Source organism: Arvicanthis niloticus, chromosome 1 (assembly GCF_011762505.2).
Source record: "Arvicanthis niloticus isolate mArvNil1 chromosome 1, mArvNil1.pat.X, whole genome shotgun sequence".
Taxonomy (NCBI): domain Eukaryota; kingdom Metazoa; phylum Chordata; class Mammalia; order Rodentia; family Muridae; genus Arvicanthis; species Arvicanthis niloticus.
In genome coordinates, this window is record NC_047658.1 from 46045673 (window position 1) to 46072888 (window position 27216).

General features: G+C 44.2%; 1 protein-coding gene and 1 non-coding gene across 2 annotated transcripts in view; both read right to left on the minus strand.

The window, feature by feature from the left end:
- Window positions 1–27216, minus strand: part of St8sia2 (ST8 alpha-N-acetyl-neuraminide alpha-2,8-sialyltransferase 2) — a 72963-nt gene that overhangs the window by 29296 nt on the left and 16451 nt on the right. The window contains exons 2-3 of the mRNA XM_034492600.2: window positions 5990–6052; window positions 1735–1863 (exon numbers count right to left, since the gene is read on the minus strand). Of these exons, the coding sequence (XP_034348491.1) occupies window positions 1735–1863; window positions 5990–6052 (192 nt within the window). The remainder of the gene's footprint in view (window positions 1–1734; window positions 1864–5989; window positions 6053–27216) is intronic.
- LOC117701996 (small nucleolar RNA U109) lies at window positions 20199–20337 on the minus strand. The gene has a single exon (XR_004605913.1). It is a non-coding gene; the product is annotated as a small nucleolar RNA U109 (small nucleolar RNA).

The following is a 27216-nucleotide window of genomic DNA, read 5'->3' on the forward strand; positions in this document are numbered from 1 at the left end:
ATAGCGGGGAACATGGACTATGGTGGCCTCCTGATAGATACGGCCAATTCCAAATCTCTAGGACCCATGGATGTGATTTTATTCAGAAACAGCGTTTCTCAAGATTTAGGATCTTGAGATGAGATGATCTTGGATTCCCTGTGGGCTCTAAATTCAGGGACCATGTTCTGTGAGAAATGGAGAATGAGGTTATACCGACTCAGACAACAGGACAGAAGAGGTAGATGTCAGTGTGATACAGTGGCAGGAGCATCTGGAGTCCTGAGAAGCCAGCAGAAGCAAGAAGGCTTCTCCTAGAGCTGCTGGGGCAGTGCTCAAAACACTGGCTTCTAGAACCAACTAGGAGAGAAAAACTGCCGTGGCTTTAGCCACAGGTTGGTGGGGTTTGCTGCTGTGCATCTGTCTTGTCAGTCCCGAGGAGTCCCAGAGGAAATGGTGTGGCTGTTAGGACAGTGAGACAGGGGTGAGTCTCACCTAGGTGGCCCCAAAAGAGGTGCTGAGAAAGCATGGTTTCCCGTGGCAGCTCTTCCAGCTGGCCTCTCAGTTCCTGGGTTTCCAGATGTCAGCACTCTTTAGTCCCATGCTCCTTTTTGCCTCCCCATCTAGAGCTAGGGGGTGGAGCCACTGGATGTGGCAACTCCCTGCCTCTTGCTACATTGTATGTTGCCCTACACTTTTGCTTCAGCATGCTGAGGTCCTGCTGGATCATCAAGCTTTTTCTCATGTGGTCTTGGCTGCAAGGTTTCCACTCCCCATTCTCTACCTTCTGTTCATTTTTTCCTTCATTCCCCATCACAAATACCATATTCAGACCCTGCGCATGCAGGATGCAGCATGGCACACCTGACAAGCTCCTACTTAGCCTTCAAAACTTATTGCTATAAGCCAGCCCTTCCTAGTAGCCTTCTTGGACCCCTTAGAAAATGACTAACTCCTTTCAGTGCAATCTCCTTAGCTTCACTTATTTGCAAGATATAGTATGGTCTGGTATGAATACCCTACGGAGTCATCTTTGCTTATTTTTGTATTTTTCTGCCTAACATGTCTATTCATGCCAGCAGCCTGCGCCACACAGCTCAATGCCTAGAGACGAGTATCTGCTGGGTCAGTCACAACATCTCAACCTGAAGTCCCAAGGGCTAAAGTTATAACTCCTTTCCATGTCCACCACCCAAGGATGATTGCTATCTGAATGCGCCAAAGCAGGACAAAAATCTTTCCTCTGGCTTAGATAGGTTGCTTGTTGGTCTACCAGATGTCAGGTCAGCTCTGGATCTCTCAGCTAGAGTTGTGTGTTCTCATGTGGTGAGGAGGTAGGATTTCATTCTACAAGGGCCATCGGCAGTGCAGACAGGTAAGGGACTGTCACAGAATGGGGACACAAGTATCAGGTAGAGACAAACAAGAAGCAACTCTTTATGTCAGAGAAAGAGGCACCTGTGACCTGTGCTGCCTAGAAGCAGAGCTCCTGGCCTAAACTGGGGACTATGTGGGGTAGGTTCACCCACGGCCTCCCTTTGTCCAAATAGCTACATATCCACATAGGGCATGTGGCTGGGCTTGTGCCAGGTTTTGATATTTAGTTGATCAGTTAATAGATAAAACTTTTAGGAGGGATACATTTTATTTCTATTCTGGCTTCTTTAAGTAACAGAGAGCAGCAGTTTGGTGGCTCGTGGTATAGAAGGCCAGGCCTGCCCCTTTCTCTCTTGTTCTGTAGTGACCAACCAATACCTGATCCTCAGAGAGAGCGTCTGGTTGTGTCTCCATTTAGACGAGGCTGGCTGGATGCTGTGCTTAAGGCTTTCATTGCTTCTGTCAGCAACAGCTGGCGGTGAAGAGCCATTTATTACAACTTCAGCTCTGGAAGGGGGGAAAAACAGGAAGGTAGACACGATCTGTGAGCCTGCCCATGACACGTCTAATAGTTCCGTTTTTGCACGGGATTGAATGTAAACTTCACAAGAGCAAAATTGCCGTTATTACCTGAGAAGGGAAGTCTATTTATCTTCTAGAATGCACGCGCTCTCTCCCTCAGGAATAGCCTACGGACGTTGGTTCTTAGAAACAGGAAGAGGGGGTTCTACAACTGCTCTTCCCTCCCTCCCATCTCTGCTTCTAGGAAAATAGGCACTGTTTGCCAGGACAGTGCAGTTTCCTTTCTTAGCCACAGTGAAGACCGCTCACAAGGGGAAATCATAAACTATTACATGCTGGCCCACAAGCTTAAAAAAGGTAGCTAAGACCACAGAGGTCAATGTCCTTGTAACCTGCGGCTTCACCCTTCTTCCCTCCTTCCTGCCATTTTCTTCCTTTTAAAACTTTTTCAAATTGTGTGTGTGTGTGTGTGTGTGTGTGCACGCACACACACACACACACACACACACACACACGCAAGTGTATGAAGTTGAGAGGACAAGGGGCAGGAATCCATTGACTTCTTCCACCATATGGGTCCTGGGGATTGAACTCAGATGGTCAGCCTTTGTGGCAAGTGCCTTTGATCACTGTGCCGTATCATTGGCATCTCCATCACCATATTTGCTGATAGAAAAACATCCACCTATGATAGAATTATCAGTCTTGTATCTACCTGACTTCAAGTGGGGAATTTTAATCATTCATTTCTCCATTTCACAACAGTTTGACATAGAAGGTATCCAATAAATAATCGCTTGTTGAGTTTGACATTAAAATTGGCCCTGAGAAGCCTGGCATAGAGGAAGGAGCTAGCTGGCTTTGTATTCCTGAGGCAGATCACAATGCTGGGTATAAACTATCTTTCTGTTTGACTCAGGGACAGCAGGGCTTTTTGAACTCAGACACTTGAAATCTATGCTAGTAGGTTTCTAAGAAACCAGGCTACACTGGAATCTTTGAAGACAGTGTAGAAGCCAGCCTGCCTCCTGCAAATGCACAGAGATACATGTGGGTCATGTCCCACGTTGCCTTTTGTCTAGCCGGCAGCACATTCTCCCTGTTAGAATAATAAGTGGGTTTGTAATGCTGAATGCTATAGCCTTTGAGAGTTCAAACCAAACACCTCTGTCCTCTACATTTATCTTGGAACAACCAAGTTCAAAAAGATAAAATCCTGCTAGGGCTGCTTGAACTTAACCCTCTGTTTTGCTTTATTCAGGTGGAGAACAAATTCTTTTAGGCTCTACCCTGTGTGGCACACTTGGCCTGTCTGCTCACCTCCATCTCTCCTTATTCCTTCCTTCTTGGCTTTTTAGCATTTGCTTTGTAGCTTTGAAGAGGATAGACCACATAGCTTTGCAGAGGATAGACCATGAAAGGATTCAGAGTGTGGCTACTAGTACACAGGCTTAGAGAAACTTATGGAAGAAAACAGAAAGCCCAAACTCTGGAATTTTATGGTTTTATTGAAGAAAGCTGAATATGTCATGGAGAGGTTTTTGCAAGCTGGGCATTCCTGGGAAATCCCTTTACCCCTCTGGTCCACCGTTTAGATCTTTACAGAAAGAGGCATCTAAGAGGAACATGCTGAGCTCCTCTGATGTTCTAGAGTTCTTAAAGGACCACTGCTGTTTCCTACTACTGCCCAGGGCTCCAGGAGGGCTGGTGTGACTGCATCCCCTCTGTCTTCTGTGTGTGTGTGTGTGTGTGTGTGTGTGTGTGTGTTTGTGTGTGTGTGTGTGTAGGCCAAAGGAGGTTGTTAGGTATCTTTCTTAATTTTCTTTATCTTATTTTTTGAGGCAGTGCTTCTCACTGAACCTGGAGCTCCACAGTTCAGGTAGACTGTCTAGGTAGCCAGCTCCAGAGACCTACCTGTCTCTGCTTTCCAAGTGTTAGGATTACACGTGTGCACCTCTATAACTGGCTGTAATTTTGTTTTTGTTTAATATGGCTCCTTCAGATTGAACACATCTCCTCGAGCTTGTGCAGCAAGCGCTTTACCCACTGAACTATCTACTCAGCCCTGGTACTTACTGCCTGATTACATGTGGCTAGAGGCAAGAACAGTAAAGTCAGGACTGTGAGTACAGCTGTCATATCCTAAGACTCCCCAATATTCACTGCAACTTACATTAGTATGGGGTGAATATAAGAATTATTTTCCTGTTTGAGATGACATAGTCTTTCTAAAAACATCATGGCTGGCATCTCATGGATTTGAACCCTGGTGATACTCCCCAGGAACTGGGCATTTTGCATGGCATCAAGCACACTCAGGAAGAAAACTTCTGCCGAGCATGGAATCACGAAGGCTTGTAGTGGGGACCAGCTCAGAAAAATATAGGTGGGGGTCTCTAGACTTCTCTTGGGTACAAAGTGGTAAAAGAAGTAAAGAATCCAAGCACTGGTAATGATAACATTCTGATCCTAAGTCCAAGCTATCCTACCTTACATAGCTAGCCTTGCTGCTGACCTGTGTGGCCATCTGGGTAGGGGGTATGGCAAGGTTCCTTTGGGTTTCTTGCTTTTGCCTTCATGTCTACACAGTAAAGAGAATGGCTTAACTATCCACAGGGACTACCTCTGTTTACATGATTCATATGTTTTGTGCTGTACAAAGCCAGCTGGACTAGTGAAGGGGATTAGTTCTCTTCCATAAATATGCCCTTTAGGGCCCAGAACATCTCAAGCACTACAGGTACATTTGGGGATTAAGTTGCTTCACTTTTGACCTCTTGAACTTGGCCCTCATTCACCAGTCTTTGATGCTATCAACACATCCAGTGACAGCAGCAAGTGTCTGATGCATGCATTGATCATCTCAGAAGCTGGCTATATAAAGCCTTATAGTCTGTAGTTCTAAATGGCTGCTTTATTAATCTAATTCCATGGGATACTAAGACCCAGAGGGTGAATTTACTTGCCTGAAGCCCTACCTAGAAAACTCAGCATTGAATCCAGGGCTTCCAAGACTGCTCAGTTCTCAGACTCAATCTGGTGGTGCCTCCTCAAGTTACTATGGAAATGTGGGCTTTGTGGGCAGGGTCACCTGTCTCCAAAAGGGGATATTTTTCCATAGCAGGACAGAGAGAAGTATAGGGACATGTGGCTTTCTTTATTTCGGCCATGTCTGTGTTTTAGCCAAAAGATACACATCATTTGAAGTGCCACATGGTTGAGGCCATTAGAGTTGTAGAAGCAATGATAGAGAAAACAGTTTCTCCCGCCAGTTACACAGGGTCAAGATCAGACATACTTTACAGGTCAGGTATGGTCAAAAGACCTAAAACATATGGAAGAATGATGAACTCAGCCTCTGAATGTTGTGGACCTCTCATTCCCAGCAGGATCAAAACAGGACATTGAGGAAGTTAAACAAGAATATCAATTTAAACAGTAGCCTTTGCTCATGTTTAGGGTCTCACTACTTGCCTTTCTGTTCCTTAGCTTTGAGACAGTGGTCAGACCCATGGTGTACAATGAATCTGAGTTTGTTGCTTTGCAAAGCATCTGCACCAATCTGCCCCATAGCCGAGGACTGTCCCAAACGCTTCCAGTCATACTATGTAAGAGTGCTCTTTCAGAATTTAGAGTGCACATCCAATAATTAGAATTAACGTTACTTAGTTGACTCCCTATGTATTTTAAGATGGCTCAGCAAAGTTCTCGAATGCTTTCTTCCCATCTCAATCCCCAGACAAGCCATCAACTACAATGAAATTGGATTAAAGTCCTAGCTTTGCTTGAGGGGCTCCACTGCTCAGCAAAAATCCAGGTTACAAGTTAAGTTGGTGGTACTTCAAGCTCTACAAAGTGGGTGGGCTCTTTTCCAGAAGGTAACTTTCACCCATCTGTATTTCCCATCTCTGCAACCTCTCTAGCCCCATGGACCATTTCATGTGATCTCCCATTGACAGCTCCCCTCAAAAGTGATTAAGGAAATGCAAAACCAAAGAAATGAAACAGATCTATTTGCTAAGTAAGAAGGGCACCATCCAGCAAAGAGGAGAAGCAGATTAATAGCTGCCTTACAGCAAAAACAAATGAACACAAAATCTAATTTACAAACCTATTAGATTTGCTATGTAAGCTGTTCACAGCTGATCTGATTGTACCTCTGCCTCCAGAATTCCTGCAAGACAAAGGAAATGCATTATTTATAAACACAGCTCTTCTTTGCAAAGCCCTCTTCAATCACCAGGAGACCCCAGAGCTCATCTGGGAGACTCCAGAAAGAAAACATCTTACGCTGAACTTTCCATAAAGGGCCATGTCTTGGTCTCAGCCATAGCCCAGGAATTTCATGGGGATTTGGGACGCTCAGATCCACCCATGTCCCAGTGGACAAATTGAGGCACCCATTCGAGCCGGTAATAAGACCCCTCTGGAGGCAGTCTGCCTTGGCTAACCCACATGACAACACAATTCAGTACAAGGTAGCTTTTGCACCAACGTGACTCAGTATCATTCCCTCTCCTCTCTTGCCTTCTTTCATGGGTGGTGAGATGTTGTTCGTCATAATTACCTTATACTGAAGACACCAGCAATTCAACAGAGGCAATGAGATTAACTCAGCAGTGCCCCTGGCCAAATGTGGCAACAATTGACTCTTTAGAGGTAGCATAGATAACACTAATAGTGTTGTTGTGTGGAATGGAGGAGGCAGGAGGCAAGTGAAGAGTGAATGGGATTCTTTGTTTTGGAGAACAGGCTCTTGAAATGCTCAAGACTTTTTTGATCCATTTCTTATTCAGTTGTCAGATTTCGTCCGTTGGTCACACAGCTTCATCCTATCTTGCTATTGTATTGGCTGGGAAATGTATATATCACCATATGTGAATACACACACACACACACACACACACACACACACACGCACATGCACATGCACACGCACACACACGATCTGCTGAAATGCAGTTTCAACCTTACTTAATGACAGTCAATGATTTATTTCATAGCCACACAATTGGAGGCAGCAAGAGGCCCTTTAGAATTTCTCCACGAAGTTTCACCCCTCTAAGCTAGTTCATTATGACACAGAATATCTTACTGCCTTTTCTAATTTAATGTCTAGTATTTAATTAATTAATTAGGTTTTTTAGTCTCCCCACTTTCCTTGGAAGACAAACATCTTGTCTTTCTGATCTGGCTTCTGGTAACATCTCCCAGGATGTTACATCCCCATCTGAATCACTTCTGCCTGACCCCAGGGGCTTTATTGGTGTGCCATTCCTATACATGGCCTTGCCTTCACATCTCACCCAGAGCCCCACCCTTGAAGCAGCTCTCCTCAGGGAAAGAAAAGAGTTTTGGGGCTAGGTAGAAAGTCAACCATGGCAATTTAAAGTGCAGTGATAGTCCAAGACTAACGAGAGGTCAATGAAACAAAAGAGGTTGTCTAGAAATACGGAATGTAAAACATTGATACATGATTTTTAAAAGCATTATCAAAGAGAAATTAAGTAAATGGTTTGAAATAGTTGCCTAACAATTTTGGAAGGAATAATTTGAGCACCTTTCTGTGGATAGCAAAATGGACGTCAGATGGGCTTAGCTGGTTATCCTAGTTTGCATCCTGTTTCTGTGAGAAAATATTCACCTGAAACAACTAAGGTGGAGAAAGGGATTTATTTCTTCTTACAGTTCTCAGATCATGGAGGAAAGCTGAGGCAGGGACTGAAGGCCCTGGAGGAATTGTGACTACTGGCTGGCTCTCTGTGGCTTGCTCAGCTGGCTTTCTTACGTAACCCAGGACCATCTACTTGCCCATGAGTAGCACTATGCACGGGGAGCTGGGCCCTCCCATCAACCATAATCAGGAAAGTGTGCCACAAGCTTGCTCACAGGCCAATCTAATGGAAAGTTTTCTTAATTGAAGTCCCCTCTTCCTGGATGACTCTAGTTTGTATTAAGTTGGCAAAACTAACCAGCATACTAATGTTCCCCAAACCAGTAATTCTTACATCTCTATAACCAATTTCCTTTATCATTTATGAATACTATTTTTTAATTTAAACGTTAAAATGGATGCATCTTGAAAAATGCACCTTGTCCTAAACAAGACCATCCAGGAAACAGAGGTATGATGTCACAGCCAGGTACTTATTTACAAAAACCAGAAAACCATCACTAGGAAAGTATTTATCAGAGGAATTCCTGAAATCATCACCACAGGGAATAGTGGGCATACTTGCATCTCCTTCAGAAAAGACTACACAAAAGAGAAAAAGACTTACAAGAAAAAAACAAACCTGAAGTCGGGAGGGTGTGTGGTAGGTTGCCAGGAGTCGGAGTGGGGACCAGAATGCTGGTGGACATGATCTAAATACATTGTATTTATGTATGAAATTACCAACGTATGGATAATGACTTAGATAAACATAAAAAATGGGTTAAAATGGTTGGGTACTTATGAAGTCTTTGACGAGGGCTCAGGAGTGTGTGTGAAGGGTATGCAGAAGAGATAATAGGTTCTGGAGAAAGCTCTGCCTTTACCAGAATCTAAAATGCTGCTTATTCAAAATGCAAACCCAGCTCACGGGGGCTTTCAGCAAACTTACAAGGGCTCCAGGTGAGGAGAACGCTGCATCTCATTTAACTTTCAAATCTCATTCATTCAATAACATTTTTTTGAATAACATCATAGTGGGATTACTGGCAAAACTGAACACACGGAGTTCCTGCCCTCATGAAGTTCCGGTTTAGGGATATCACAAGGATTCTCTCTCTCTGTATTCCCCACCTCGTCTTAAGTTCCCAGTTTACCTACACACACACACACACACACACACACACACACACACACACACACACGCGCGCGCGCGCGCGCGCACCAGGAATAATGTTTTGTGTTCATGGGTCCTATGTCTGCGGAAACCAGCGGGGACGGGATTCAGGGAAGTCCTCCACCGGTCGCAAGACGGCAGGCCCCAATAACATGAGAAAGTCCGTGCGTGGGTTTCTAAACCGGCTTTACTGGCATGGTGATGGTAGTTAAATCTGGATGTGTACCCTCCGAAACTCAGGGCAGATCTGAGTTAAATAGGAAGGGGGAAAGGGGAGGGTGTGGGAAAAGGAATAGGTAATTGGCTATGCCCTCTGGCCTTTAGGTAACTCATTAATATGGAAATCTCTCTAGGGCTGAGGGCTGTAGTCACACCCTCTACCTGTGCTGGTGACACCTCTTTGGGAGGGGCTGCATATCCTACATGACTGAATGGCAGATTAATGGAGATCTTAGACCCTGTGTTCAGGGCCCTGGGTTCTGGGGGCGTGGCCTAACACCTGCCATTGCCCCATTGGGGTCGGGGTTCAAGGCCCGTGCCACGCCAAAAACCAAGACACGGCCCTACATATGTCTGTGGGTTCAACCAACTTAGGACAAAAAAGATACTTAAAAATTTTATATCTACTGGAGCTGAACAGACTTTTTTTCTTGTGGTAGCCAAACAGTATACAATAGCACATGTATGGTTTTAGAAATTAGCAGTAATGGATCCAAAGTGTATGGAAGGATGTGCATAGGTTGTAGGCAGATTCTGCACCATTTCATGTAAAGGATTTGGGTGTCTGTGGGAGAGTCCTACAGTCACTCACTCACGATCATTGAAGACTGGGTATGTTCATCATGTCCATTGTGGTGCCTTCATATATGTATACGTTATAAAACAAGTTAATATCCATTACCTCATATCATCTTTTTTGTTGTAAGAATATAGATCAGCCTGATAGCAATTTGCAAGTATATATTATTGTTGTCTATTATATTATTATTATTATTATTATTATTATTATTATTATTATTATAGCAAAATCTTGCCATGTTGCCCAGGTGGGCTTTGCTTTGTGATCCTTCTGCATCAGCCTCCTGAGTAGCTAGGATGGCAAGCATGAGACACTGTGCTTAGTTACATATGCTGTTAACTGTAGTCACAGTGCTACAAAATAAAGCTTCAAAATTGCCTAACTGATCTTAGATCAACATCTCCCTCCTCTGTCCCCAGCTCCTGACTGACAGGTTTAGAGGGACCACATACTTTACCACCAGCAGCTCCCAGCCTTTCTCCTCTGCCTCAGGCAGGTCCCAGAGAACACGGAATCATGCTGACTTTAGCCATCCATCAAATCCTTTGTTTTTACTTATCAATCCTCCCTGTAACTCTGGACTCCCTGTCCTTGACACTCCTGACAGGACATCTCTTTGTTGGCTAGGCTAGGGGTGGAATGGCTATCTCTATGTTGTAGCACACCCTGAGGTTTTTCTTTTTTTTCTTCTTCTTCTTCTTTTTTCTTTTTGAGACAGAATCTCAGTGTGTGGCTCTGGTTGTCCTGAGATTCATCACTTAGACCAGGCTGGCCTCAAGCTCACAGACATCTCCCTGCCTCTGACTCAATCACACCCTGCTTCTATCTACTGCTTTCTAACCATAGACTTCTTCCTCATCTTCAAGGTATGATAATCAAAAATGTTTCCAACTATTACCAACGTCCCCTGGGGTGTGGAGCAGGGACTTGCCTCTAGCCTGGAGCCTGTTCTGTGACTATCATTTTTGGTCTAGTTTTTCCCAGTACACTCTGTCTGCTTCCATGCCAACCCCCAAGCCCAACACCTGGGCCTCCCTCAGAGCTCCTTTGGACTTCCATCCTCAGCCACCCATTCCTTCTCTTAGAGATCAGGTGCTTTCTTCCCAGCATCTTTCCCGTCATCTCAAAGTCTGACCCCTTCTTCTACAGTTGAGAGGCCAAGGCCTGCATTTTTGTTCCAGTTTCATCTTCCCTGGCTTCTGGACCCACTGCAGCCTGTGTCCCTTAAGGATAAATTAACCTTGCCTTTTATTTCCCATATTCTAATGTTTTGACATCTGAGTCTTGCTGTCCGTGCAGATAAAATCCCTCCTAGGGTCAACTAAGCTTAGATTAACTAAGTCAAGGCTGCATGGGCATTCACCTTTCAAGGACCACCCAGCCATGGCACAGCCCACATGCCATCACCTCATTTATGGAGGTCCTGCTAAAGGCCATTATTCCTTTGCATAGTAACTCTAAGGCCAGATAGGAGGTAACCAGGACCAGATTCTATACCCCGTGGCCTACAGAAATTATTCAAACTAGTCTGCTCACCAGCCTTGCCCATCTCCTTCTTACAGAAACCACATTAAATGTTCTTGGCACTCTTCCTCTCACTCTCACTGACCCAGCCTCAGCCTTTCTCATGTGCCTCCACTCTATGGTGTGGCATGTGTGTGCTCTCTTTGTAGGGACTATTAACATAACATAACATTTATTAATATACATAGGGTGTCCCATGTATGTCACTTCTGTAGCTCATATAGTGTCTTGCCCCGGAGCTTAGTGAACTAAGTTAGACTCTCATCCTGGAAGTCTGCACACCTGATGCTGTACCCTCATTATACCCATTCCAGACACTGTGTTGCCATAATTCTTAGGGCAGGGCATCACTCACAGGGAGAATGACGGTATCCAGCTTTAGAAGGCAGCACACAAACGATGAGGGATCTGATTACATTTTTGCCCCAAATGTTACTAAAGTAAGCTAATACTTGCTGGGTTAAGGGACCAAACATAATGATCGGGTGAAAAATTTTGCTAAAAACAATCCACAAAATGAATTGCAAAACCACATATACTTAGACTAGCCAAATTGAACAATAACAGCATGCCCCTTCCCCGTGAAAGCACTTTGCATTCCAGAAATCCTCTAAACAGAGCCCTTGATACCAGCAACAGCAAGTGACTGTTTGATCTTTCTACAGTAGTCTCAGCCGTAATGGTGACAAAGTTGGGCCACTTGAAAGTTTTGCAGCTTAGAAAGTGTTTCCTGCACAACATCTGTGATGTTCTCCCTGAGCAGAGCACACAGTAACTAAGACAAGAAAGAGAGATGTTAACAAAATACAACAAAACCACATGCAGTTGGATCTGTTTTGGTGAAAAGCAACCAGCAAAGATGAAAATGAAATTTCTGCTCACCTTCTGCATCAGAACCAAATTATTTTTAAATATTTGTTTTTAAATTATTTGTTTTTGAGACAAGGTCTCACACAGCCTATGCTATGTACCTAGCTATGTACCCTGGGTTGACCTTGAACTCCCTATCCTCCTGTGTTAACTTCTTGAGTGCTGGGATTGCAGGTGTACCTCACACACTAATTTCTGTAGTGTTAGCAGCTGAACCCAGAGCTTCATGCATGTTAGCAAATACTCTGCCAACCAAGCTACAACTGCAGCCTAAAAGTTTTCAAGTTTCTTGTTAATGGGGACTTTTTTTTCCCAATAGACAAACCACAAATGTATAGTTAGTGAGATACAATGTGCTGCTCTGATATGTGAACATCAGGCTCCGTTGTTTATACTCAAAGTCATGCCCAGCGTCTCTCTGTGTTAGAATTTCCCACATTTGCAGTTTCCCACCAGAGAGTTGAGCTCAGAAAATGAACTTCCAGGAGCTGACAGCTTTAATTAAGAGTCTGGACTCAACTTAAACAGTTGATTAATCTTGAGAGTAGAAGATTAAACTGAAGAGTGACTCATGAATTTGTAGGTACTTCACATTGTTGGGAGGATACTGAGTGCCTTTTTCCAAGTCATAAAACCCACTGAGCTCCTACCTGCTGATTACTGGGTATACATTAATATATGGTCTTATGGACTCATGGTAGGGAAAGAGGTGAGGGAAGGGACAACTTTGAATCAGTCACATGAACAGACCTGGGGCTTCTACTAAGGGTCAAGTGAGGGTTTTTATTTAAAGATGCTCTTTCTTCTGTCTACCATATTTGTCATTTTCAGCAATAGCACAGGGATGCTAAAGCACTAATAATGTTGTCTCCTGTCACCATCATCCACCCCCAGAATGTCTCTTCCCAAAGAGAAACTACATCCAATAAGCAATTCTCCTCCTCATTCCCGTAACTTTGATTCCGTTGTCTGCCTCGTTATGACAACGTTATGACTCTGCCTATTTTAGATATTTCAGGTGGCTTATCACACATCTGGCTTATTTGACTTCCTGTCATGTTTCCTGGTGTGCCAATGAGATCTGGCATTTGGTGGTGAAGGTCTGGGAAGCGGGACCTCACAAAAATGCCCTTTGACTCGAGTGTGATGGTTCAAAGGCTCCACTGCCCAGAGTTTTCTGAGTTAATTAACAACAGATATAGCTCTGTTGCCAGTCTCTGTCTTCTTAAAGGCTGGCTATCCTTGCTCAAATAAGCAAGGGGCCCCAGACAGATGGATTTAGTAAGATCCTTAACATCAAGTTAGTAACCACAATTACATTGCTTACTCTGAGTGGGAGGTGGTTCGTGTGTGTTTGCCTGGAGTCTCTGTACTTTGGTTCGGGATGGTCACATCAAGAAGAATGCCTACCTTCTGGGTATGACCTGCACTAGAGAAGACTTTGCTCTCAGCATTCTAGTCATCCTGGTCCAAGGCATCTTCGGTAGTGACCACTGGAGAATCCTTGGTTTAGGACTTGCATCTGTCTGCTAGCTAGACTGTAGTGATGTAACTGCTGGGATCATCAGAAGACAATACATCCAAGGTTGTCCTTCTTAAACTCTAAGATATGGAGTGGCCTTGCCCTTTGCCACCCTAAAAGTGGTACTGAGGAGACTGCTTAGTAGGTAAAGCTCTTGGCACACAACCATAAGAATCTGAATTCAGATGCCCAGAACCCACACAGAGCCAGATTCCATACTGTATGTGTGTAATCTCAGCTCTATTAAGAGATAGAAGGTAGAGACTGGAGGGTGCCAAGAAGCTTGCAGGCCAGCTAGCTTGGCATAGGGAGCAGTAAAGAAGCCACTTTATCTCAAAACAGTGGAAGGCAAAGACCAAGTCCTCAAGTGGGGATTTGACCTTCACAGGTGCTCTGTGGTACAGGAGTGGCCCTCACCTCACGCTATAGTTGGCTTTTCCAATCACATTCCAAGTCACCTCTAAGATATTTTATCCTCTAGAGCATGAGTCAGCTAATTTCCCCTTTAAAAAGCCAGATAGTAAGTATTTTAGGCTTTATGAGTCAAGAGGAAAAATTAAAGATATGCACACCCTTTGGAAATAAGAGAAAAAAAAATTCCACAAATGTTTTATTGATGACATTTAAAAATATAATAATTCAGTAGAATATTTTTACTCAAAGCCTCATCAATCTTCTGATGAGAAGAAAATAATTCTTTGGGGGGAGACAGAATGGATGGGGTTTTTGCTTAATTCAAATTTACTGTTCTTGCCATTATTATGGGCAGGAGGTCTCATTCTCCTATACTGTTTCCCTGACTTTGAGATCCTTTATCTTTCTTTCTGTGAACTCAGTGTGTTACCTTAATCTTTCTTTTGGAACTTTTGCTCTGCCCTTACAGCCACAGGGAACTAAATTGTCACTTGGCCTATCTAGAAGCTTCTGTGTGCTTCTTTTATAGAATGAACAATAGTATCTGATTGGTATGGTTATTGAAAAGGTTATGTGATCTAATGCAAAGATCCAGAAAGTGTAGAACACACTGCACACCACTGAACAGCAAGAACATTCTTTTGATTACTTTCTACTCTCTACCTAAGGACCATCCAGTGGAGTGATTTGAATAAGAATAGCCCCCATAGAATCAGACATTAGGCTAGAATAAAGAAATAATTTCATGTAGGAATCTAAATCTTAGGCTAGAACAAAGAAGTAATTTCGGACAGGAATCTAACTTTTAGGCTAGAACAAGGAAGTAGGCTTCAGACATGAAAATGACCTTGGGCTAGAACAGGGAAGTGGGCTCAGATACTTTGGTCATCCTGATAAGCCCTTAGAAACAATTATCATGAGAGTGTTCACGTGATTGGGTTTATTGCCTTGCTTGCTCTTTAACTATTTGTGTTTACTGTCTTGCTTGTTCCTTGATTATTCGCATCTATTGTATTGTTAGACCCTCAACCTAGAACTGACCTTAATACATGCTTGTAATCAAAATGGCACAGAAGCAAAAAGGAGGAGGGGGGATGGGATAGGGTGTTCTAGGGAGGGGAAATGTGGAAAGGGGATGACATCTCTATGGTAAATAAATAAAATATCCAATAAAAAATTAAAAAAAATAAACAAAAAACAAAAAACAAACAAAAGAATGGCCCCATAGGCTTGTATATTTGAATGCTTAGTATTAGGAAGTAACAGTACTTTAGAAGAATTAGGGGGTGTGGTCTTGTTAGAAAGTGTCACTGGGGGTGGGCTTTGAGGTTTCAAGAGCCCAAGCCAGGGCCAGTGACTCTCTTCTCCTACTGCCTGAGGACCCAGATATAGAACTCGCAGCTACTTCTCCCTCATCATGTCTGCTTATATTCTACCATGATGATAATAAACTAAATCTTTGAAACTATAAGCAAGCCCCAATCAAATCCTTTCTTTTATAAGAACTGCCTTGGTTATGGTGTCTCTTCACAGCAATTAACAATGAGTAAGACGGAAGTTGATACTAAGGAGCTGACCAGATTCAATCTGCTAGCTATAGAATATTGTTGACCCCTATTTTAGGATGTAAGTCTAGGAGACATCTTTGTCACATTTCCTTTCTTATGCTTATGTGTGGTATTTACAGATCTGACATAGGTCATGATCTCTAGCAGGGCAGACCATCACAATTGTGGAACCATCACAGATCATGCTGGAATTGATCAGTGGTCGTAGGACACAGAGTGACAGCATGAGGCATTCCTTCTACAGGGTCACTTTCACAGGACGCAATATCATTTGCTCTTGGTATTGCCCAGGCAGATAGGCAGTTTTTTCTCTTTATTGGTTCTCAGGCCAGGCCTAACGGCTTTACAATGTGCTCACCCGTATTTGAGACTCCTTTTCTATACAGCAAGCCTTATTATGGCAGGAAGTGCTTAACTCTTACAGATACAGAGGATTTCTATATGTTCCATGGGACAGAAAAGTTGGTGATGCGTGTACATGTCACTGGGCAGTGTTGCTTCTATAATAGTTGCTGTAAGGTCGCTGGCTGGGCTTCCAAGGGTGTGGTTGAGACAGAGGTTAACTCAGCTAACAGGGCTGACAGTCCTCTGTGCCCATAACCTCTCTCTCTTCCCCTTCTCATCCCTTCTCGTATTTTAAACACTAGCTTGATTTGTTGTATACATTTACTTTGATTTCAGCCAACTTTCTTCTTGTCAATCAGTTTCCCTTGGTGTACAAGAAGGTACTAGCTCACTCCTGGCTTTCCCCTCTGCTTAAGTTCAGGAAACATCCCTGAGACCTTAGAGCTTTGATTATGTTCCAGCCAATTACCATAGCTTTATAGAAAAGCACTTATAGGCATCTGCACATCAAAATGCAAGTAAACAAGCCTCTTGGATGCCAGCATTTCACACCAGGCTTACTCCCCATCTTCCTCTTCCTTACCTCTAATGGGGGGGAGACAATATGATTTATCACTTCAGCCAGAATGCTCTTTCAGTGTGAATGGAGGTGCAGACCTGAGAAGCTGCATAAGCTGGGGTTACCAATTCACAGGGGACTTGACCTTCAAATCTTTAAGGGAGGCAGTCTTTATACATAGTTATCAGTCAGAGTCCCCACAGTTCAAAAGCCCACTTAACAGCACTTAAAACTCAAAGGTGCATGCACTTATGTTAATAAATGAACTGGAACTCATGAAAAGCTAGTAGAGCAAACAAAAAGCATTTTAGTTTTACACGTGTGTGTGTGTGTGTGTGTGTGTGTGTGTGTGTGTGTGCTAGTATGCACATGAACATGTGGGTGTTCACTCAGGCCAGTAGAGGGCATTGGATCCCAGGGAGCTAGAGTAACAGGCTGTGAGTCGCCTACTATGGGTGCTGGGAACCAAACTCTGGTCCTTTGTAAGAGCCAGAAGTGTTTTAAACCACTGGGCCATCCCCCTAGCCCCAGTGACTTTTAAATGTAACATATTATAGTTTGACTATTAAGTATCTTCTACAGGTTCATGTGTTTTATCGAATGGCCCCAAAATGGTGACCCTTGATGGAAGGTGAACCTTTGGGAGGTGGAGCCTCAGGGGTGGAAGTGGGTCACTGGGAGGAGTGCCTTGTAGTTTTATAGTTTATCCTCACTTCTGTCTGCTTCCTGATAGAGAAGCCAATGTGACCAGCTGCTTCCTGTTCCCAAGCCTTTCCACCATAAACAGCTGTGTTCCCACTAAACTGTGAGCCAAAATAAACCCTACCTTCCTTGTTTTTTGTTTTTTGTTTTTTTTCATATATATGGTCACATCATCAAGAGCAAGCAACAGTGTTTGTGCTTACAAAGCCTTTTCTGAGTTCATACATTCCTCTTCTCTACAAGTCAGGGCCTTCTGCCCTGTCTTTCTGTTCTCTCCTTTTTGCAGCAAGGTGCTCTCTACATCCAGTTCTTAGTGTCCCTGCCATACACCATGGACAAACAAACCTCTGTGGCCCTGCTCATGCCAGTATTGTCATGAGAAGTATACTTTATATACATCTAGTATGTTCCAGGAAGGTCTGGGGAATGAAGATATGAATCAAAAGAGTTGCAGGTGTCTCTCTTCTCTAGAGAAGTCTCAGCCTCCTAGAGCAGATCTTGGAGATGAAGGATGGAGAAACTAGATATACTCCCACCTTCTTCCACCTGCATCCACCAAGCATGCTCTGAACCTGGTGCTTTGTGCTAGCTGTGCTTCACCTGGGATGTTTGCTCCAGAGAGATCCCCATGGGATGCTTCCCCACTTCTAAAATCTTTGTGCAAATGTCATCTGTGTAGCAAGCCCTTTCCCGACCATCATTAAAAATAGCATCTACTTTTCCTTGTATTCCACTGTGGTTCTACTCACTCTCCACCTCTTTATCTTTTAATCACCACACTCATTTATTAAAGGTACCATTTTGCACTACGGTGTTAACTCTGTGATGGGAGCTTGTGTCTGCCTTCATATTGTCACCTCCTGTGGTGTTGGGTACATTGCGTGTGGGGTTCAATTAATATTCATTCATAGAAGGACTCAACCTCCCACCTTTCTCTTGTTACAACAGAGGAACCAGCTGTCTCCTTACCCAAATCCAATGCCTCCACCTATATTCTGACTTGTGTTCCCTTCTTCCTTGAGGCTATTCTATCCACCGTTGTCTTCCCTCTTCTGTGAACTCAACAATTCCTACTAGTGGCATACTTTTGCTATGTATCATAGAGCCCCTGAAAGTCAGGCTCTGTTCCACACATCTTACCTTATTTCGCAGTTGCCTTGCTATAGCCCTATGCGGAAGGAATGAACATCCATTTCTACACAAGAAGAAGTTAAGGCACAGAGAAGGTAAAACTGTGATCAGAGCCACATGGTAAGTGAGGACCTCAGGATTTGAACCCAGAAACCTAGGTGAAGAGTCTAGCTTTGAATTACTTTTATGCTTCAGGCTCACGCCCATCCATTATCCTGTAGATATATATTCACTTAATCTTGCTTTACTCTTAAGAAGCCCTTAATTCCCCTCAGGCAATTCTATATTTCTTCATACCACTTTGCAACTGTTCTCAAAGTCTCATCTATATCAGCTATCTCTTTCTTTCCGCCCTGTTCTCTGCTTGTCCCACTTTAATCTGCCTTATTTCTATTTAAAGAATTCTTCTTGTTGGACTACCTTGCAATGGCATTTCTCAGTCATTACCTGTGTTGGTTTGCTTTTTATCACTGTGGTAAACAGCATGACCAAAGGCAACTTGGGAAGGAAAGCACTTACTTGGCTCACAGTTTATAGACCACCTCAGAGGATGTTGCAGCAGGAACATGGAGGCAGAAACGGAAGCAGTGGCCATGAAGGAAAGCTGCTTACTGGCTTGCTCCCCATGGCTTGCTCTGCCTGTTTTCATATACAATCCAGGACCACCTGATCAGACATCGTACCACCCACAGTGGGCTGGAACCTCCCACATCAATCATCAATCAAGAACTGGAATGCCAACATGCCAATCTGACAGAAGCATTTGAGAAGAGGTTCCGTTTCCCAAATGACTGTAGCTTGTGTCGAGTTGACAAAAACGGAGCAGCATGCCATCTTACTCAGTCTCCATCGGTATTTGCCTGTGGTAGCTGCTTCTCTTTTTACTGGAGAGACTATTGTGGGTTTTCTGGGTATATTCCTTACTTTCTGCCTGGCTTACTGGGTAGCCCTGAACAGTTCTTCTCTTCCTTAGAAGACACATGAAAAATGTCACCCATGAGCACACCTTGGAGGAAGCTTGCTATCAGGAAGAGATGAGGGGCATGATTCCATGTAAGTGGTGCATTAGAGTTCACACAACATCTTCAGCAGTCTTCTGACTCAGAGATGCATTGTTTTAAATGGTTTTCTCTAAATACTTTAATGTTCTATTCACAATGGTATGAAAACCCTCTTTGATGCTTTTTGGTACCCAGGCAGATAGTGTCCAAATTCTTAAAACAAAAACAACAACAACAACAACAACAACAACAACAACAACAACAACCCCTCACACCCAACCAGATTTTGCATAGAATTACTTTCTATCATTTTCTACAAAAGTTATTTTTACAACATTTCCAAATGCAACGTATTGTTAAAAATGTGTATGTCCATGCATATTTTCCCCTTTAGACTAAGGGGTCTTCTGCCCATTACGAAAGTTTATACCCCAAGAGACGTGTCTTTGTTATTCTGGCTGACAGTTCATGTCCCACTTGGCCATGCAGACAAAATGCTGTCTGAAAGGATAGGAAGATCCACGAGCTGTTCAAAATAGTCATGGTTTCATGTGCAGAGTCTTACCACATGCCAAGCACAGCACCAGAAGTGCAGCACATTCACTTTCTTATTTCTTATTGTTTTAGTCATAGTTTGCCAAAGGAAAATAGGCTTCAGGACTTGATCATCATCAGCCAGTGAATCATCCCAAAATGTGGGGTTTCAAGACACCACCCACGAGGCCAGGTTTCATGTATCTGTGGGAAGGTGCCTTGTACCCTTCTTTGGTAAGAATTGAATGGCCTGTCACGAGTGTCCTAGAGAATCCTTAGAAAGAAAACATTATTCTATAAACAGTAGTGGAGTAGCTGAGCAGACAGTTTAGCAAAATAGTAACATTAGAATTTTGACTTGCGAAACACTGATCAGATAAAATGTGGCTCAGCCATTGAAAGCTATGCTTGGAAACAGCTTGCTACAAAAAAATGTACTCACCCAGTTGTTTTGCATCAATTATTGACAATCCTTCCACTTCAGACACTGCCATAACCTTGGCTGTCATTCCCTGCTCTTTTATTGTAGAAGAAACGTACTCCTGCAGAACCCTAACCAGAGAGTTGGCAGCCCTGAAAACTCATTTCATTCATGTCGTAGGGTGTGGATAAACCCTTGCTCTTTATAAAGGAGCAGAGTGCCTGTCCGACGGCCTACACTTTGCTCTTGAACCTGCCTGGCGGTAACTTGAAAGGCCTCCATGTTCAACCGGGCTTTCTTCTCTCCTTTTTGTTCTCTTCTTGATGGACTTGCATTCAGACACAGCAGCATCCCTAACAACCTCAGCAGCAGCCTTTTCATGATGGAATTTCTAGAGGACACGTGAGTTAGGAAAGACTTTGAAGATGTTTTTCTTCTGAGTGTTTGATGTGTCTCCTTTTGACCCTGCTTGGTCCTAGGGCAATGGCCATTCTCTCCCTCCCTAAGTAGCGATGTGGTCACCACCCAGGAAGTCTCACAGTTAGATAGGAGGACAGTGGGACCATTGGATATGGGCCTGGAGCTCTAGCTCCCCATAGACTCTGCTCTTACAGTCTTGAATCTTTCTTGGTCTTGATATCTTCATTGTAAGTCATGTCTTGGGTTCGAACAAAAGCCATGTGAATGTTTTTTTGCAGTGATACTGTAGGTGATGACCACTGTCCTTCGAAATAGAGAATAAACCAGTTATTGCTTGCTGAGCCTAAGAAATCTCTTGGGACAGCTGCTTCTCCATAGTGCAGCCCATTAGGTTACCATCAGAAGCCATGAAAGAAGGAAAAGAGACTTTAACGTAACAGGCCATGCTTTCTGATGCTCTGTGGCCTTCTCGGGGGGAGAGGGTCTATCCAGAAGGAAGGCTGCTGGGGATTGGTTTTGTGCCTTTTCTTTTCTTCACTTAAGAGACACATCTGAATGTCACATGCCCATGTTGATGGGGCTGTGTAGGACAGAACCCTTGTGTAGACTGTACCTCCTTGAGCAGGTGGAGACATGTGTTGAGCTCAAGCCAAGTATGATGGTATTGTCTCCTCAACAAAATCTCGAATGACATGGGTAAAGGGGTCGTGCGTATGGGGGACTATCTTGGTTACTGGAAGTGCGAACACCTGCCTGTGGTGAATGGGATTTTAAACTGTATAAATTGAGAAAGGAAATAGAGCAGAAGTTTGCATTCATTCATCTTCTCTTCTGACTATAGGAGTAGGGTGATCAGCAGTCTGGAAGTCCTGCTGCTTTGATTTCCCTGTTGTGGTAGACTGTATCCACAACTGTGAGCCCAAACAAACTTCTCCCTGAAGTTGCTTTTGTCAAGAGAATTTAACTACAGCAACAGGGAAAAAAAATGAAGACTTCAAATCTTTATTTTCTGCACTGTCCATGTACCAATTGGTATTCTGAAGTATCCCCGGGACCAGCCTCCTGCCTTCATCCTGTGGCAACACTTTCTCTGGCCTTTCCTTTAAACTTCTTTGCATTCATTTGCTTCCAGCCCTGTCTAGATGTTAGAGTTGCTCAGAGCTCAGCCCTAGCATGGCCCATGTAGTAACCATCAACTTCCTTTGTCTACCTCTAAGTTGCCTGATTGGCCCTGCACACTCCACTCCTGCTGTCTGACTCACTGAACATCATGGCTGCCTCCTACCCATGTCTTACATCTAACTTAGTTCTCTCACCTAGATCTTTCCTGTAGGGAAGAATAACCCTGCCTTGTTCATTCGAAATCAGGGCAGTGTCTATAGCTCCCCCATCTTTCCCATGCTGCTTCTCCTTCCAAGTTCCGTCACCTTTGGATTTTAGATCAACCCCTCATCCCCTCAAATGGCAGAAGTGGCTAGTGTCCCCATCATTGTGACATACATCTTCTCTCTCAGGTGTACAGTCTGCCAGGCCTCTCCATGGAAGACATGACTTCTACAATGCAGAGCTTGGCAACTTCTCTTCCTCCTCCTAGAAACCCCTCAGGGTTCCTTCATAGGCACCCTTAGCTTTTAACATCAGATTCAGATTTCTTAGCACAGGAACAGTTTCTGAGCTGCCCCGCTACCAAGGTTCTACTTTCCAGGTCTTCTAATTGGCAGGTAAAGCAAGGCTGTCCTGGAATTTGTGAGTTGGCTCACATGGTTGTACCATCAACTATCAAGTTCTCTCCCAGGAATGCCTTGCTCTATTCGTGTGTGTGTGTGTGTGTGTGTGTGTGTGTGTGTGTGTGTGTGTGTTGAGTTTAACATTTATAAATGGCCAGCCTCAGATCATAACTTGGCTAAATATGCATTTGGGGGCTTGTATTATGTTGAACTCTTTTTGAGATAGGGTCGCATGTAACCCTGGTTGGTTTTAACTCTATTTAGCAGGGGATAACTTTGAATTCTCAGCCCTCCTGACTCTACTTCTTGAAGGCTTGAATTACAGATGTGTGACGTCATACCTGGTTTTATGAGATGATGTGGATGGCCTAAGTATCTTGTGCATGTTAGGAAGGCACTCCAGCCCATCCCATGTTAAAGCTTTTAAAATCCAGAGACCGATCTTTAAAATGGCACAGACTAGTCAAAGAATCCCAGGGATCTGGCCATGCTGAACCATAGTAATTGTAGCAGTGGCAGCCCATGATGGGCAGGTCTGTGTTGTGTTTTCCCATGGTGCACACTGATTCTGACTGACAGCGAGCTGCTTCACTTATGTGTGTGACCTGCCTGAACTAAGAAGGCATCTGACTTTGTGATCCCTAGGCTTATTCCAGTAAAGGAACAATACTAATTTCATCTTCTCCACAAACTTCTCTCCTTTGAGACACCAGAAGCCTAAAGGACCTTGGGGCGTGGTGGGTGCTAGTTCCTTGTTCTTTCTCAGTCACAGTTGACAAGATGCTTTCGGATAAAGTCAACCCCTAGGAGGTGCTCAGCTTCAGGGGCTTCTGAGATATGACCCATCCATCCACCTCTACCACCAGTATTCTGCATGGTTTCCAAGGCACTGAGAAGCGTTGGGCTTAAAGATTTCTGCCCGAGGTCCTTGTGACTAGTGGAGAGCTCACAGGTATGTTCAGGGTGGAAAGTGAGAACTCCAGCCTTGTTGGTTTAGAAATCAGAAAGTGACTCTACACAAGAAATGTCATTGTAGCTCACAGCAGGTGGGGTTGGGGTAGCACAGAGCAGACAGGAGCCTTCAGGACTAGGACCAGGCTGATGTCAGTAGCATATATCTTGAATGAGAACTGGAGGAAGACTTTGCTTTGATAGTTAAACAGAGTCATAAAACCACAGAGCTACCACAAGCCAAGCCATTGCTATGGGTGGGCTTCCTTGTAAATTCTTCTTTCTATCCCCATCCTAGTGCTCTATGCCTAGCATCGTATTGCTCACATTTCAGTGAGGGATGTTAAACATCATGTTTATATCCTAACTAGGTTTTGCCATTAACTTAATGCAACCTAGAGTTTTCTGAGGGAGCCTCAGTTGAAGGATTGCCCAGATCAGACTGGCCTATGACCATGTCTCTTCAAGACTATCTTGAATGATGAGTGATGTAGGAGGCCCAGCCCACTGTGGGCAACACTGACCCTAGCAGGTGGGTCCAGACTATCTAAGAAAGCTAGCTGAGTATGAGCCTGTCACCAAGCCAGCGATTGAGTCAGGATTCAACATTACTCCATTGTTTCTACTTGAAGTTCTTGATTAGAGTCCCCCTCCCTGACGTTCTTCAGTAATAGACTGTACCCTGGAAGTATAAGCTAAATATATCCTTTCCTGCTCAAGTCGCTTTTGGTAAGAAAGGGTGTCTTATCACAGCGAAAGAAAAGCAAACTCAAACAATATCCAGTGATTGACAGCCAAGGAGGGAATGAGAGGCGGGATTTGAACTGGGCTGTCCAACACTCTCTAAATAGTCAGAACCTGAACTAAGTTGACAGGGAGACTCAGTATAAGAGGAACTCACTGAAAAGATGTCAGAGGGTGAGACTAGGCAGCCAGTGTTCCTGGTCACTGCACCTCACTCCAGACAGATGGCAAAGCCCATTAACTAGAGCAAGAGAAGGAGAGAAAGGCCACGTCAGGAAGGCCTTGCCTACTGCAACAGGGCTGTCCTTCTGATTTGACTCCCCCGAATCCTCCTTGGAGTTCTCGCCCTTAGCCTTGGATGCCTTCAGCAGCTTCTGAGAGGAAGTTCAGGCTGGAAATCCATTCTCTGTTTTAAACACCCATAGTGAGAGCTACCAAGACATAACGAACCCCTCCACCCACAGCCATATACACATACACCCTTACTTTCCCTGTTGCCCTGAGTATCAATCAGCTCAGGCACCATGGTGGGTTGGCCAGGGATAGACACAGACACTGGACAGGGACCTGTTAGGTCCCAGAGCTTGGGCTGGTGATTCTGGACAGTGTCCTGGGAACAATGACTCATTGAGGTGTTATTGAACATTTTACATCAAGGGGCTGCCTTTGAACTTCATTCTCTTCTCAAATCTCCAGTCATCAATTACTATAGGACATTTCAGAAAAGAGGGTTGGGGTGAAACCAAGAAGGTGGAGAGTCTGCCAGTCTTTGGAGTTTGGTATCATCCAGAAGCAAAGAGAACCCTTGCTCCACCAACTTCCCCACTTGGCCACAGCACACTGCGGTTGGGCAGGGGTTTTGGCCCTGTTGTCTTGGGCAGATTGTGTGCTCTTCTGAGACATCTGGGCACAAGAGGAATCATATAAGCACACTGGAACTCAATAGTTCTTTCTCCTGGAGAGAGGAAGAAGGGACAGAAATTCCCACTATTTGGCTGGGGGATGGGAAAGGTGGGACCCTGCCAGTCTTCTCAACAAAGGTGCCTTTGATATTACGATATGTAAGTAAGAGTTTGCATAACTCCCCCGCCCTCCCTTACACACAAATCCCCAAATCAACCAGCCAACCAGCCAACCAGCCAACCAGCCAACCAGCCAACCAGCCAACCAGCCAACCAGCCAACCAGCCAACCAGCTAACCAGCCAACCAGCCAACCAGCCAACCAGCCAACCAGCCAACTAGCCAACCAGCTAACCAGTCACCAACCAATCAAAAACCTCACAAGCTTGGTGTGATTCCTTGGTGTGCCACCTTTAATAGAGAATGCAAAGCCACCTTTTTCCATTCCTTAAAATAGATACCAGGTTGGCAGGCACGGGTATACTGCTGCTACTGCTACTACCACCACCACCACTACTACTATAAGAAGTGTAGGCTAGACTATAGCCAAGTTACTCTGTTTTGATTTCTTTTTGTTCCAATTAGGATGAATTTGGAATACCTATGTGACAGGCACTGGGGTAGGCTCTGTGGTCCCATGAGTATGCAGATGCAGAGTGGCCAGTTTCAAGGTACTTAAGATCTCTTTTGGAAACAAGACATGCGTGCACACACACTAGTACCCATGTGCACGCACACACACATACACATATATACTCAAGCAAATATCTTCCCGCCCCTAGGCATGGAGCCACACCTCGGGTAGTACTGAGGACACACATTAAAAAAAACGGTAGTGCAGGGCACTTTAGTTAAGTGTGTGCTCAGGAGTAGACAGGGATGGCCTGTTTTTTAGAGGACTCAGGGAACCAGACTCGAAAAACCACCTTGAGGGAAGAGTCTCAAAGAAAAGAATTGCAACTGTTGCTACCATCCCGCCTCATGGTTTATAAACTATATCCAAGTCTTCCTTTCTGTAAACCGCATGGTGTTTCTGTGCCTTCCTTACCCCAGTAAACGGTCACTGCATCTTCACCCTCCCTGTCCCTCTCCCTTCTCCCTCCGAAATGCTTAACTCCATTTTGCTTCAAGGCTGTGGCCCTATCATAGAGCCTCTCTTGCTTTGTCTCTTTTCCCTCATGACTTTATTTTTAAAATTTGAAAACAACGTATCTGTGTTTGTAAGTGTTTGTGTGAGTGTGTGTCTGTCTGTGTGAGTGTATGTGTATATGTGAGTGTGTATGAGAGTATGTGTGTGTGTGTATAAATATGTGTATTTGTGTATCTGTGTGAGTGTGTGTCTGTGTGAGTGTATGGGTGTGTCTGTATGTGTGAGTATGTGTGAGTATGTGTGTCTGTGGGAATATATGTATGTATATGTGTGTGTGTGTGTGTGTATGTGTCTGTGTGTGTGTGTGTGTGTGTGTGTGTGTGTGTAGGTTGGAGGACAAGCTGGGTGTTGGTTCTTGCCTTCCACTTTGACTCAGGGACGTCTGCTCTTCACCATTGCCTTCCAAGGTCCCAGTGTTCTCTGGCCTCCTATCTTAAAGTAGGAGTGCTGGGTTGCGGCCTCCCACTGCCAAGCTTTATGTGATATCCTAGTTTCATTCTGTTGCTATGATAAGCATGATGACCAAAGGCAACATAGGAGAGGAAACTTCCAGGACACAGTCCATCACTGAGGGAAGTCAGGGCAGGAATTCAAGCAGGAGCTTAAAGCAGAGATCATGGAGGAATTCTGCTTGCTATTTCATGTTAAGGCTCAAAGGTTCATGCATATATATATATATGTGTGTGTGTGTGTGTGTGTGTGTGTGTGTGTGTGTGTGTGTGTGTAAATAATCTCAAGATCACCTGCTCAAGGAATAATGTGAGTGGTCTTGACCCTCTTGTATTAATTAACAATCAATACACACTCCCCCAACCCAGACATGCCCACAGGTCAGTCTGACCTAAAAGCAATTCCTTGAATAAGGCTTTCCTCTCAGATCAAGACTTTCCACTCAGATGACCCTAGGCTGTACCAAGTTGACAAGGTTGAGTAGGACATGTGAATTCTGAGGATTTGAACTCAGAACCCAGGTGCTTACACCTGGCTGGCAAGGGCATGATTCCCTGAGCCACCTCCTCAGTCTGTTTTCTTTGGCAAGCCAGTCTTTTATTTGTAGACATTTTCCCTGTCTTTCTGTCTCCTGCTTTCTTTTTCCTTTTCAAACCTCTGATAAGGCCAGTCTCTGGTCATAAAAGTTTCATTCCACTCCACCATTTGATGCAAAGTGGTCTCTCAAAGTTGCCAATCCTGGTGATGCCCAAGCCCATGATGGGGAGCCTGAGCA